The 12,848-nt window shown below is 39.3% G+C and overlaps 1 protein-coding gene across 1 annotated transcript; it reads right to left on the bottom strand.

Annotated features, from left to right (window-relative positions):
* Nucleotides 1-1,547: 1,547 nt before the first annotated feature.
* Nucleotides 1,548-5,447, bottom strand: slitrk5b (SLIT and NTRK-like family, member 5b). The gene has a single exon (XM_010773536.1). It carries the CDS (start codon nt 5,416-5,418, stop codon nt 2,812-2,814), a length of 2,607 nt encoding a protein of 868 aa, XP_010771838.1. The 5' UTR covers nt 5,419-5,447; the 3' UTR covers nt 1,548-2,811.
* Nucleotides 5,448-12,848: the final 7,401 nt, after the last annotated feature.

Here is a 12,848-nt window from a genome sequence, read left to right as displayed (position 1 = left end):
TGTTCACATACACAGGACAGTCACATTTCAATTCAACATATTTTTGGATTATCAGTATTTCTCACATGTGACAGATATCGGTCATTGATAACAAAAAGCTGAAAGAGCAAAACATATATCAAATGTCTGTTATATACAGTAAATACTGTGTTCCATTACACAGCTGCCTTCTCAAGATTCATACAGATTGAAAGAAACATCATGACAAACAAAATGTTAAAGATGTTGGATTTTCCTCCATCAACCCTGGAAAATTAAGTTATTAGTATTTGTGTTGTTCTATTTTGTCCTCTGTTGCATTCCTTTTGTTTCACAAAATGTACCAAGCATTTATAAAAAAGCGATTGTTTAAAGAAATAAAACAATTAACTAAATGTTGGACACCGCTCAGAATACAAACATTGTGTGTGTAACTTTCTGTGCAGGTTTACAGTGTTTTCACCACTAACTTTACACCAATATATTGATTTAAAGAAATCCTACATGTAGTACAAATCTCTGCAGGTTAACATCATGCTGCACTGTGGTGACTTCATTTTAATTCCAATAACTGTTCTCATAGCAGACACAGATCAAATGACGAAATAATCACAAAATGACTGTGGACTTGTAAAAGGCAACCCACCGAGACTGTATACTTGATAAAAAGCATGACTAATGCTGCAGTGTATCTGGTGGCATGCAGACACAGTCCAGATACACATATCCTCTAATTAGCTGAGTAAAGATGACAGGTTTAGGGCATAATACTGCATATGAGGTGAATGTACACTGTGTATTAAACTGTTAGGGAAAGTCACATTTCTGTGCTTACACTATTGACCCAGAAATGTGTTTGACTGCATTAGGACTGGATGATGTGCTTTGATTTTCTTAGAGCATAGACCATTTTGTGCATAAAGACGCCTCTATCCATTCAAGCATTCATTCGGTGTTCTTCTCAATCTATTAGCTCTTGAAGACCTTTATGCATTTGTTACACACACCATCAATCCCTTCTTAGTGAGACAGAACGAGACAGCTAATTGCAGTCAAATTGCCAGATTTCATGCAACCAAGCACACAAATGAAACAATGTTAAATAAATTGTTTTTTTCATTTTGATGCAATACACACACATCCTCTCAGCATGTTGCTTTAAACACATTAAATTAAACATTAATGAAGTCTTAGAAAAAAACTATTATCCAAAATGTGAATATTCTGAGGAGTTTCTGAGTGTTCCCTTTTAAATAAAGATTTACGACATTTGATAATATGCTTTAATATCATGTTAATGAGCAACTGAGAGGATAGGCTGTTTGCATTTGGTAAAGATTGTCTGAGTTAACTCCATAGCTATGCATAGCGCATAATGATTTAACATGTAGTACTTTTACCTACACAGCTATCATACCTACTTCTATGGCTATACAGTACGCACATGTTACCATATTGTGCATTTTATAAAGTGACATCATTGTTAACCTCTAGAAGTCAATAGTGCAGTTTTTTAAAATACAATGAAATGAAGAAAAATAAATATCCCTTTGTACAAAAATGTGCAATCATTTAAAATATTTTGAAACATTTTCAGTTTAATTTTCGACAGGAGCAGGAAGATACTCATATTGTATTGACAATCTACTCAAATATGTTGCAACTGGAAGATAGCTTTTGTAAGTGTATTCAGACGTAAAAAAAGGTTGTCAGTTTACAATAAAACACAGAAATGTAGTATTGTGAGTGTCAAACTTTGCATATGTTATGAGACGATTTTCTTTTGCTTTGGTTCTGGTACGAATAAATAAAGACACATTACATTTTCTCAACAAGTATGTTTTCAAGCTGTATGTTTGCAAGAGCATACAGGTTTGTGACAAATGATATAGATCTTTAAAGCTCCCAGTACAGCTACAGTACATCTGAATACAACTTTGATTATAATCTTTTAGTTGCAACATTTCTGATTAAAACAATGCATTGATATGTAATTCAATAAAAGAGCAACACGTGTCCATAATCCACAATTGTAGTTGGTTTGGAGATGGGGAGGCTCTCATCACAGATTAGGTTTGTTCAGTGTATTTTTAGGAAATATTAATGAATCTCTTACAAATCTGCAACAAGAGAGCATTGACTGGTCTCATAATCTGTGATTTGAGATATTAAATTGTAATTACTTTTATGACCTCATGCACTTAATATTATCATCCCAGAGCTGTGCAAGCGGGAGGAAAAAGTGCCTCCCTAATGTGTGACTACATTTTTTACTGGAGCACAATTTCAGGGTATAAAACAGATGCGTCTTTTGTTACACCTACACACGTAGGTCAAATTAATGTTTACAGATACATTTCCTGTTAAAATGAATTTGATTTGTTCAATTTTGTAGCCATGGGTATAACTGTTAAACAAATCTAAGTTATTTTGGGATAAGAACATTATCTGCACACTTCATTGACATCATAATGCAGCTAATTTGAGAGAAAAAAGCTCGGTCTCGCATTATGGTCAATCAAACAGCTCTAGGATGTATTTTAGGTAGGGATGAGTCATAAAACCCAATCATTTCTGGTTGATATTTACAAATGATCAAACTGTTGAATACCACAGGGGTTAAGGGTTACTTTAAACTGAGAAGTGTTCCACTTTGTTACTCAATGCTGTAACACACAATGTCCAGAAATGCATATAGTCTAGGTCACATTGCATTGTACTTATAAATGTCATGAAATAGTTCTGCCTGTTTTTCAAACAGGGTCTGATTCCTGATAAAAATAGAAACATTGCAACAATGCATCCGATCTGACCGCCCAGGTGTCAGATCTCTCAAAACTGTGAAAATGTTGTTCGCTTCTCCAGAACTTCAAGGTAGTCTGGATCAATATGAAGCTTTGCTTTCAGTTCCCAGTACTCGCTCCTGTTGGGCTCCACATACACAGTACTTGGTGCTGCACAATACAGTATTGTCTGTTGTATTCTGTCTGGCTGCACGTATTGATTCCTTGCATCAAAGTCTGAGGTATACAGACTTGAAGAGCGTGCCGCATGCCTGCATGGTAACGTATTGCTGTAGTGTGTGTGCTTGTCAGGTTCAAGTACATCTCTGTAGTAACACTCATGATCATCTCGGTGAGGGATGGAGGACTTGTTAAGAGGCTCTGGAGTAGTGGCACTGTATTCCAAGCTTATTACATTACTGGCTGCCTCTTCATCCGAGTTACCCAGAAAAGCACCGCTCAACTCGTCAAAGTCTCTAAATCCATCCACTGATTTGCTGTCCGTCGGGGTTTGGGCAGTAGTTCTGCATGTGGGTTCTGCGGGAGGTGGGATGAACTCATATACATGTCCTGCAGATGTTCTGACTTTGGGAATGGATCCCTTTTTGTAGAGGCCGTATTCAATGTTGAGAGAGCTAATGCAAGCATTCATGGAGTTATTATGCTCTATTTGACACTTTTGATGTCTCTTTTTCATTACCACGAACAATCCTGCAGCCACAAACACAGACACAATGAAGATGAGGAGAAGGGCTAGAATCATCACAGATAAAGGAATGGCGCTGTATTGTGTGTCATAGTCCAAGGATGTTTCTATGGTGATAGTGCTGCCAGGAAAAGATTCTTCCGAGGGTGGGATCATGGAGGCAAGTATATCAGAGTTATTAGGGCAGACATTTGTTGTCTTAATGTATCTCATATCCTCCCCAGCTAGCTTCTTAGGCGATCCACAGATGACATTGTTTACAACCGTGCCTGTGCTAAGCTGCTCCAGCCACATCTTTAACTCCAGTATCCTACAAGAGCAATCCCAGGGATTCTCAAACAAATCTACCTGCACCAGTGCTGTAAGCTGATCTAGCACGCCGCTGACCGGCAGGTATCGGAGATGGTTGCTCCGAATATTCAGTCTGGCCAATGTGAGGCCGTTTAATGTTCCGACTGGTAACGTTTTCAAGAGGTTATTGTTCAGAAAAAGAAGCTGAAGTTTGGGAACATGCTGAAAGGTGTCAGAAGTCACCTCTTTAATGATGTTGTATTCTAAGTATAAGAACTGTAAAGTCTCCAGGCCATAAAACATGTTAGCTGTAAGATGGTCAATCACATTCCCGTTAAGGTATAGTCTTCTTAGATGTGTCAAATCGCCAAAAGCTCGGTCATGTATGCGAGATATTCGATTGTTACCCAGGTGAAGCAAATCTAATCCAGTTGCCTCAATAAAATCTGATCGACGCACCACAGGGATAAAATTCCCAGTTAGATACATCTTTTTGGGATTGTAAGGTTTGGGATTTAAGTCGGAGATGGACTCAATTTTTCGCTCTTGGCAGTTCACATTCAGGCCAAGGTCTGAAATTTGAAGGTTACATGTGCAGGCAGTTGGGCAATCTAAAGGCACAGGGGATTTGGTTTGATATGAAATAATTTGCCCATAATTTTGTGGTTTGTTTGATGAGATCAGAGCAGTGGGCCTTGATTTTAATTTTCTTGACTGGCGGGGTCCCTTAGTGGGTCTTGATGAGGACCGTGCAATTGCAGATGAGGTGAAGGAGGCTGGGAGTAGAGCTGGTGTGGTCCTATAGTATGCATCGGTGCTCAAATGTGGCAGCTGGGGCATCTCATATTCAGCAATGGCTCTCCTCGGGCACAACTCCTGTTTTGAAACTTCATCGAGATCTCTCCCATGAAGCCGGAAAGGGAACTCACAAACAACGTCTCCAACTAAAGCTGAATATGATATGCTCTCGAGCCAGGTTTTAAGAGCAATGAGCTCACACGAACAGTTCCACGGATTCTCCTCCAGCTGTAACTCCACAACGCTGTTCATGTGCTCCAGCAGACCTGAGTAGGGGAGGACTTTAAGCTGATTCCCCCTTAAGTCTAAATGAGTCAAGGGTACATACTGGAAAATGTTCACTGGCAGAGAAGATATTAAGTTGTCATTTAGAATCAGGACCTCCAGATGTTGAAATCTGCTCAAGGCATTAGGCGCCACGTGGGTGATATAATTATTATCAATTTGTAGATATTCCAGACTTTCAAGGCCAAAGAAAATCTCTTCCTTCAAGGCATCTATTTTGTTATTGTTGAGATGCAATCGTTTTAATCCCTGAAGTCCATTAAAAGCTCCTGCTTCCACTTCAGATATGTCATTATTTCCCAGATGTAATATTGTAAGTCCTTTGTAGTCAACGAAGTCATTAGCAGATAGCTTTTTCAAAAGGTTTCCTGTTAGCAGCAGATGATACTGGGAGAAGTACACTGGGCTTATGTCTGAGATACTTGAAACTCCTCTGTTTTCACAGCTCACTGTGAGAATGCCCTCTCTCTCCTCACAGGCACACAGTCGTTGACATATTTCTCCATAACTGCCAAACATCTCAACAATGCACACTGACATTGCACTTAGCAAAACATATGAAATCCAAAGATGCATTTTCGTGCACAATGATGGCCGAGCTCACAGTCCTGCTAAGGTATCCTCAATGTCATCTAGAAATAAAAGACACATGGTGATGTAAAACAGTCAGACTGCAATGAAAGCAACTTCCACACAACAAGCTGTAGCCTGCATAAGTCAAAGGTTAATTTGCTGTTATCCAACACAAGGGTCACTTCTGGCTGTGTGGCTGCTGATTCTATAATGGCTTAAACAAGGCAGCATAGAAAGCAACTCCTCAAGCTATGTAAACATCAAAAAAGCAAGGTCAAAGCTGTAAATAAGCATGAAACAATGGATTTAATCCAATGTAAGGGGAAGCCACATCACGTTTGCTTGTTAAGAAATAAAAATGAAAATAAAATCAGTTGAATTGAAATATTTGTAAAGTAAAGAAGGTTAGCTGAGATTCTGCATGACAAAGCACGCCTTGTAAGACGTCAAACAGTCAGCTTAATTTCTGACCAAGTCCTGGTAGACATACATACCTCACGCACATTGATGAAGATGAACACTCGTTGGGTTGTAATTCAGCGCCTCTTTTATTTTTAATCCGTCAAAACGAAGGAGGAAACACAAGCTTATGTTCGCCGTTTTTAATGCACCGGAGAGGATGAAAGAAACGCTGATAAATCATAACTGCCAAATGCTTCTGTTTAACGACGCTGTGCCGGAGGAGACACAGCTATGCCTGGTAACAAAGTTGCTTATTCGCTCCCTCGCTCCCTCGCTCCCTCTCTCTCTCTCTCTCTCTCTCTCTCTCTCTCTCTCTCTCTCCACGGACGCTCACGCACGCACGCACGCACGCAACACGCACGCACGCTCGCTCGGTGGTCGGGAGGATGTCAAGTCATTTCATGCACAAAGGATCAGCTCAGTGGAGCATCGAGATACATCCCCCCAAAAGATGTTGACCTACCTACAGAAAATATGTCCCAAAAAAATATCAATAAATCACCGTGCTATGAGCGCTCCTTCGTTCAAACGGTCTGTTGAACAGTTTATCATGTCATTCATTCTGAAAACAAAATCCACTGGATTTTCATAATCTGTCTATCCCGTAATGTTTATTCTCTGCTTTTTTTTTTTTACACATCCCACTTGAGAAAAGCAGTAGTTCACAGTGCATAAGGTGCTCTGCAGGTGCCCATATCTCAAACTACCTCAGTGGTCAGAGGTTGTTAAGTTTTAATGGTAAAGGTTCAGTGAGAATATTTTGTAAAAATCCAGGTAACAGTCATCCCTTGAATGAACTGTAAAACGGAATCCATTACAGCCAGTGAAAAGCTGCACTAAAGTGCTTATATGGCCCGTGCAAAAGAGCCATAATAATCATGTCATCCACTGCCTAATGCATCCACACACTAGGGCTTTTCCATGGTATGTATATTGATCTACCCCCTGCTAGCAACAAGCTACATATAACTAAAAGTAGTCTTGTGATGGTGTTATATTTGCCTGTTTATTTTTGAAATAAAATGTAAAACTATGAGTCACAGAGTATGACTCATTGCCCTTATTGAGTTTGTTTTCACCTGATCTTACAGTAATGGAAAAAAACAAACAGTTTTGGCATGAGTTCTTGCGGCAGTATAATTAGACTGAATTATTCAACTCTCTAATTTTCATATATCAGATGGAGCATCTGGTGGGACATGTTGGTACGAAATGTCGTGTCAGTTAGTGACAGAGCGCAAAAGGTAAGGAAGGAGACCTGTCATGCTCATCCCCACCTGATGCAGTTGCACTCATGTGGAAACATGTCAAGCATGGTGTTGTATATCGCTGTGTCCTCGCGGAGCTATATCCATCATCCTCCCCACTTGGCTCTTGTTCACATGGGAGGAGAGGAAGCACATCAGGGACATTGCCTGTGGCTCATATTAGAGAGTATGAAGACTGTATTCATCCTGCATGCATTTCATTTGCTTCTGTTTTCTCTGCCTTCAGAGGTTTTTGCTGCATATTTGGCTCTCAGAATTAGCTAAACCACATCATTACACCACTATTTTAGCATAAATTAGCATTTAGGTTTCTTGCAATATGATAATAAAGTGTTCAGCTGGTGCAAAATAGTAATCATCACCATCATCTGAATGAAAGGATTCAGGTTTTTTTTTTTTTAAATATTAAGGAAATGCTATTTCAAATTTGACTATGTACATGTTGTGTGGTCACATTTTTGCTTACGTTCCAACAAATCTTTGCATCTCCCTAAAGTATGATAATGAATACTGTTCATCCATGGTCACAAAATGTGCAGAGGGAACATGAGGCATACACAGGCGATGCATGATACGAGCCTCATTTAATACCCCTCCAAGTCCTCCACGACACTGAACATAATCTTCACCAACTAGGAGCAGAAGACAGTAACCACACACGCGCACACGCACACACACACGAACACACACAAAATAAATCAGCATAACAAATGTGTGGAAAAACATGATGATGACTAATAATGTGCTCCAAGGTCAGTAATACACAAATGGAGTTGGAGCTGTGCCACAGAGGATGATGGGTATTTCTTCTGATATACGTCCCTTACAGATGGTGGGTTGCACTTTGTCATCTTTGTCCAACACTCTGCATCCCATGAACTTTTTCTGCTACTGTCTGACAGAAACATTAATCTGAGGGATCTCAAAAGCTTCACAAGTGGTGTTAAAAAAGCAAACAACACAGTCCTTTTCACATTACTGTGTCAACACCATAGACTGTATGGTCAACACATTATGCAGGATTTTTCTCCCCACAGAGAACACGCTAAAGCTTTTGGACCCTTGAATATTTACTCAAGTGGTCGAAATATAATTTGATATCATCTGGAAAACGAAAGGAATTTGCATTTAAAACTGTATTTGCAGGCCAGAATAGGACTCCCTGGAACTGAAAGAGCCACACATGGAGTGAGGGGATGGTCAGCTGGAAATGAAAGAACCGCAGATGGAGTGAGGGGATGGTCAGACAAGGCTTTAAGAGACAGGACTGGGGAGAATGGGCCGCGAGGGGAGGACATGCAGTCTGCCTGACACACTGCATCATCTCTGAAAATAACGTCCGTTGGGGAGGTACAGTGTTTCTCCAACAAGTCCCTTTAGTCTTCCCTGAAATGAAGCCGTTATTGAATGACAGAAAGAGGTCGCATATGTCAGTGCCAAAGGTGGGTACAGAAAAAGCAGAATAGGAATATCAGGAATGGCGGAAACCGTTTCAGGAGGAAGGCTTAGGAGAAGGAGAGGGCAGCAAAAGAATATGAGCAAGTTTGTAGGAGGATGAAAAACATCTTGGTTACAAGAAATCTAACAGTGTGAGAACATGCCTCGCAGAGTATCTCTGGTCTCCCTAGAGGAGGATGGGGGAGAAAAAGATGATGGCCATATTATCAGCCATCATGGACGACACCTCTTACCTCCCCATGGATCTCCAAGTGCCCAGAGCAGCTCCTTCTCTGGCAGGCAGCTCCATAAAAAAGCGGCTCCACAACATGTTTTTCATTTCCACTGCCACAAGGCCCTGCAGTCTTTACTATTCTCATAAATAACGGAATAAACTATACTTAAAAATGTTTTTGAACTATTAATATGGGTATATCTACCTTTTTTTAAATAAGGCTGGTCAAACATACTATATAATGCTATTATTTAATGTAAACATTGTTCTCATTCACTTATTTACAGCACAATTATGTTTTCATCGAAGTTCTACTCATAGCCTTATGTCTGTTTACTTTATAATCAATTAACTCTAATTTCTTTATTTCCTGTGCAATCTCATACATTTTTAGTTATTTGTCACATACATTGTATCACTCTGATCTAATTTGCATATGACACTGAATTTCTTGAAGTCAAATGTCATTTATTGTGTTCTTGAAAACAAGATGGCGGTTTTGCGTCTTCATCTTTTAAACCATACCCGCAGCCCACCAAACTACACTCTCTTAACTCATCGGCCACCCCACTTCATCCAGACCTGACCTCCGATATCCCTTAACACCGCCAACTGGCACCCTGGACTTTGTGAAGTATGGACATTGAAGTGGATTTCTGGGCTTATTCCATTTGACCTTTAAAGGACTGACCGTTGTGTTATAATTGACATTTTCCCCAACAACAGTTTCTTACGCCCTGAGGGTGTGTGTGTGTCTCTCTTTGAATTAGTGCTCCTGCGCTCTTCTGTATTATTTTTACAAAGTCCCATTTTTGTATGGTGTTACCTCCTATATAAAGGGCTGAGTTAGAAAGTGTTGCTGTATTTTCCGTTAAAGCCCATTGAGATATTAATGTAGTAGCTATTAGCACAATAACAGATCAACTTGACGACAAAGGAAAAGGCAAAGAGATTCTATTTATTGAACACCTTAGTATTGGAGCAATATATTATTACACATTTTGTATCAATCATTACATTACAATGTAGCCTAATGTAATTACATTATATTACATTGCATTTAGCTGACGCTTTTATCCAAAGCGACTTACAATAAGTGCATTCGACCAGGAAGATACAACCTTGAAGAAAACAGAATCATATAAGTACATAAGGTTTCATAGAGCCAAACATTTCAAGTGCTACTCAACTGGCTTTAGATATACCAGTCCTTTATTAGTATATAAGTGCTCTGTTAGCAGTTCTTTGTTAGTAATTCTATCGCTTGAAGTGGAGTCAAAAGAGATGAGTTTTCAGTCTGCCCCGGAAGATGTGTAAGCTTTCTGCTGTCCTGATTTCAATGGGGAGCTCATTCCACCATTTTGGAGCCAGGATAGCAAACCCACGAGTTTTTGCTGATGGGAACTTGGGTCCCCCTCGCAGTGCGGGTGCAGCGAGCTGTTTGGCTGATGCAGAGCGGAGTGCACGTGCTGGGGTGTACGGTTTAACCATGTCCTGGATGTAGGAAGGGCCAGATCCATTCTCAGCATGGTAGGCTACGCAAGTACCAGTGTCTTGAAGTGGATTCTAGCAGTTACTGGAAGCCAGTGAAGGGAGCGGAGGAGCGGCGTGGTGTGGGAGAATCATAAAATGTCTCTGCTTTTTTATTAGACTGCCCTTCTCCTGTCACATTTTAAGGTTCCCTCGCGAGATCTATAAAGTTTTTCCTATTTCATAGTAGCCATAATTTTACATACTCATCATAACCTTTTAATATCAAGGGCTCGCCATTCGTTACTCATCCTGCTGCGGATGACTGATGCGCCTTAGAATACGTTTTGTGGTAAACTGTCTATACTTTATGTGTTGAGTTACACTACTGCTTTGAAGTATTTCATTCTTTCCCGTCAATAATCTGAAGCTCTCCCACATTTTCTTTGAGATCTCGTGGAAATGTTTTTAAGTGCTGCTGGGGGTCTATGAACCTCAGTAGGGACACTGCTGCTCAGAACATGCAACTAAATCAGAGCTTTTGTTTTTATGCTAGATGCTTTGGCACCACCTGTTGGTCAATGTTAAGAAATACAATAGGGAGGGGTAGACAAACAATGGAGGAATAGGAGATAAAAAGAAGGATTGCACCTGAGAGTAATTGGTGGTCAGTGATGCATTCAGATGTCTCCTTATGTATGAGTAGACATAGTTCTTCTCATTATTCGATCTGTATAAAGAAAATGCAAATACTTGCAAGTACATTTTCTGCCTTATTTGTCCTTATCATAGTTAATCCGTAGGTGACAAGGACATGGTACTTTGTCATGAAAAGTCAGCCTTCACTGTTGCCGTAACCCTGCATAATTGGAAATAGAAGGATGAGAAGAAGGCAACATTTAAAGTTATAATCTCTCACCACAGGTCAGATCAAATGAAATTACTTTTGGGTGATGAGAAATCGACGAAAGAAAAACTGAATTCCTTTTACTGGCTTAACCTTGTTAACAGTTGAGCTTCGAGTTTGCTTTAGAAAATACAACAGTCCATTGAAGAGGTAAGTCAGTACATCTGAAGAATAGTGCCTTGAAGAAAAAACAGGAAACAATTATCACCAACAGCCATGGTCAGAATGTAATTTTGCATCCTTGGCCGTTTCATGTCTATACCATACAGTGAGAAATAACTGGAGTGAAATTGTATTGCAGCCATTTCTATTTGCTTCAGGTTCAGTCAGGTTACTAAACTCTTACTGCTGGTAGCCACACGTGCACAAACTGTCTTTGATCTCTGACAAGAAAAGAGTACTTCACTCCAACATCTGCAAGTTTATAATGACTCAGGTGAAAATTGTAGCTAAACATATAATATATTTTAACAGAAAATAAATGTATGACATTTCTGCTCTTGTTTCTTTTGTGTCTTTAAAGTATTAATTTCCTTAGTCTTGTCTTTCATTTGTATTCTTATTAGTGCTACTGCTACTACAACAACTAGTTTTACTACTACTAATAATAATCATCATCATTTTTGTCATATCATATATCATTATTATTAATATGACTCTCACTATTGCTAAAGTTGTTTGATTGATATAATTTGACAATTGTTTTTTACTTAAACTGTAAAAAGAACAAAGTCATTTAGTTAAATTATGTAATTTTACCTCAAACCTCAGGGTGTCACTGCTGACTCAGGAAAGAGTTTGGTTTGGATTACCTTTCTTTGTACTCATTTCTTTGTTCCTTTCTATCAATAGGACATGGAGACATTTAACTATTCACAGCTGGATTACAAATATAATCATTTGCTACGAAAATATCGAACATAATCTCAAAGATTATTGTAGATGGACCAACTCCAAACATTGACCACATGGTTTAATACTGTATGCAAATCGTGACTCTGATTTGCAGCTCTGGGTGACGGTTTTGTTTGGAGTTAATGACCTGATGGTTCAACAGAAGCTCATTACATTTTTGTGCATTTCCCGTTTAAATCCGTCTTTTTTTTTTTTCTGCAATTCTTGGAAGTAAGACAGAAAACATTGAATTTAGCTGTGCAGGATGAAAAAAACAAACATGACACTCATTAATTAGCGCTTAAGTATTTCATAAACTGACAAGAAGCATGAAAAATGTTGTCTCATTTGGCTGAAAAAATATATTCCAAACAGCCAACGCTTGAAAATTCTCCATGTTCTGGATGTGGAAAACAGAGGGCTGTCTGAGAGAACAGCTATTTACTGTCTTCACAGCTCCTGCTTAGAGCTGATGGGAGAAAGATAAAGTCTTGACATGTTCACTAAGGTCAATTGCTGTGTAGTGTCTGTATGTACCCAGATACCAGGGATGCTTCCTACCCTCTTAATTAAATACTATTCCACCTTATCTCCGTTACTCATGCTGACAAGACTCTTCGGCAAACTAAAGACATCTTTCCTTTGGCTGAAAGATCAAATGCTAATGAATAAACAAACAACAATCACCATGCAAGTCTAGAAATGAACAAGATGTGCCAAAGCTCTCTGAGGATTGCAAAAACCACACTGCTAATCTGAT

Source organism: Notothenia coriiceps, unplaced genomic scaffold, assembly GCF_000735185.1.
Source record: "Notothenia coriiceps isolate Sejong01 unplaced genomic scaffold, NC01 NC01_scaffold00012620, whole genome shotgun sequence".
NCBI lineage: Eukaryota > Metazoa > Chordata > Actinopteri > Perciformes > Nototheniidae > Notothenia > Notothenia coriiceps.
This window is presented reverse-complemented; position numbering and strand designations above follow the sequence as displayed.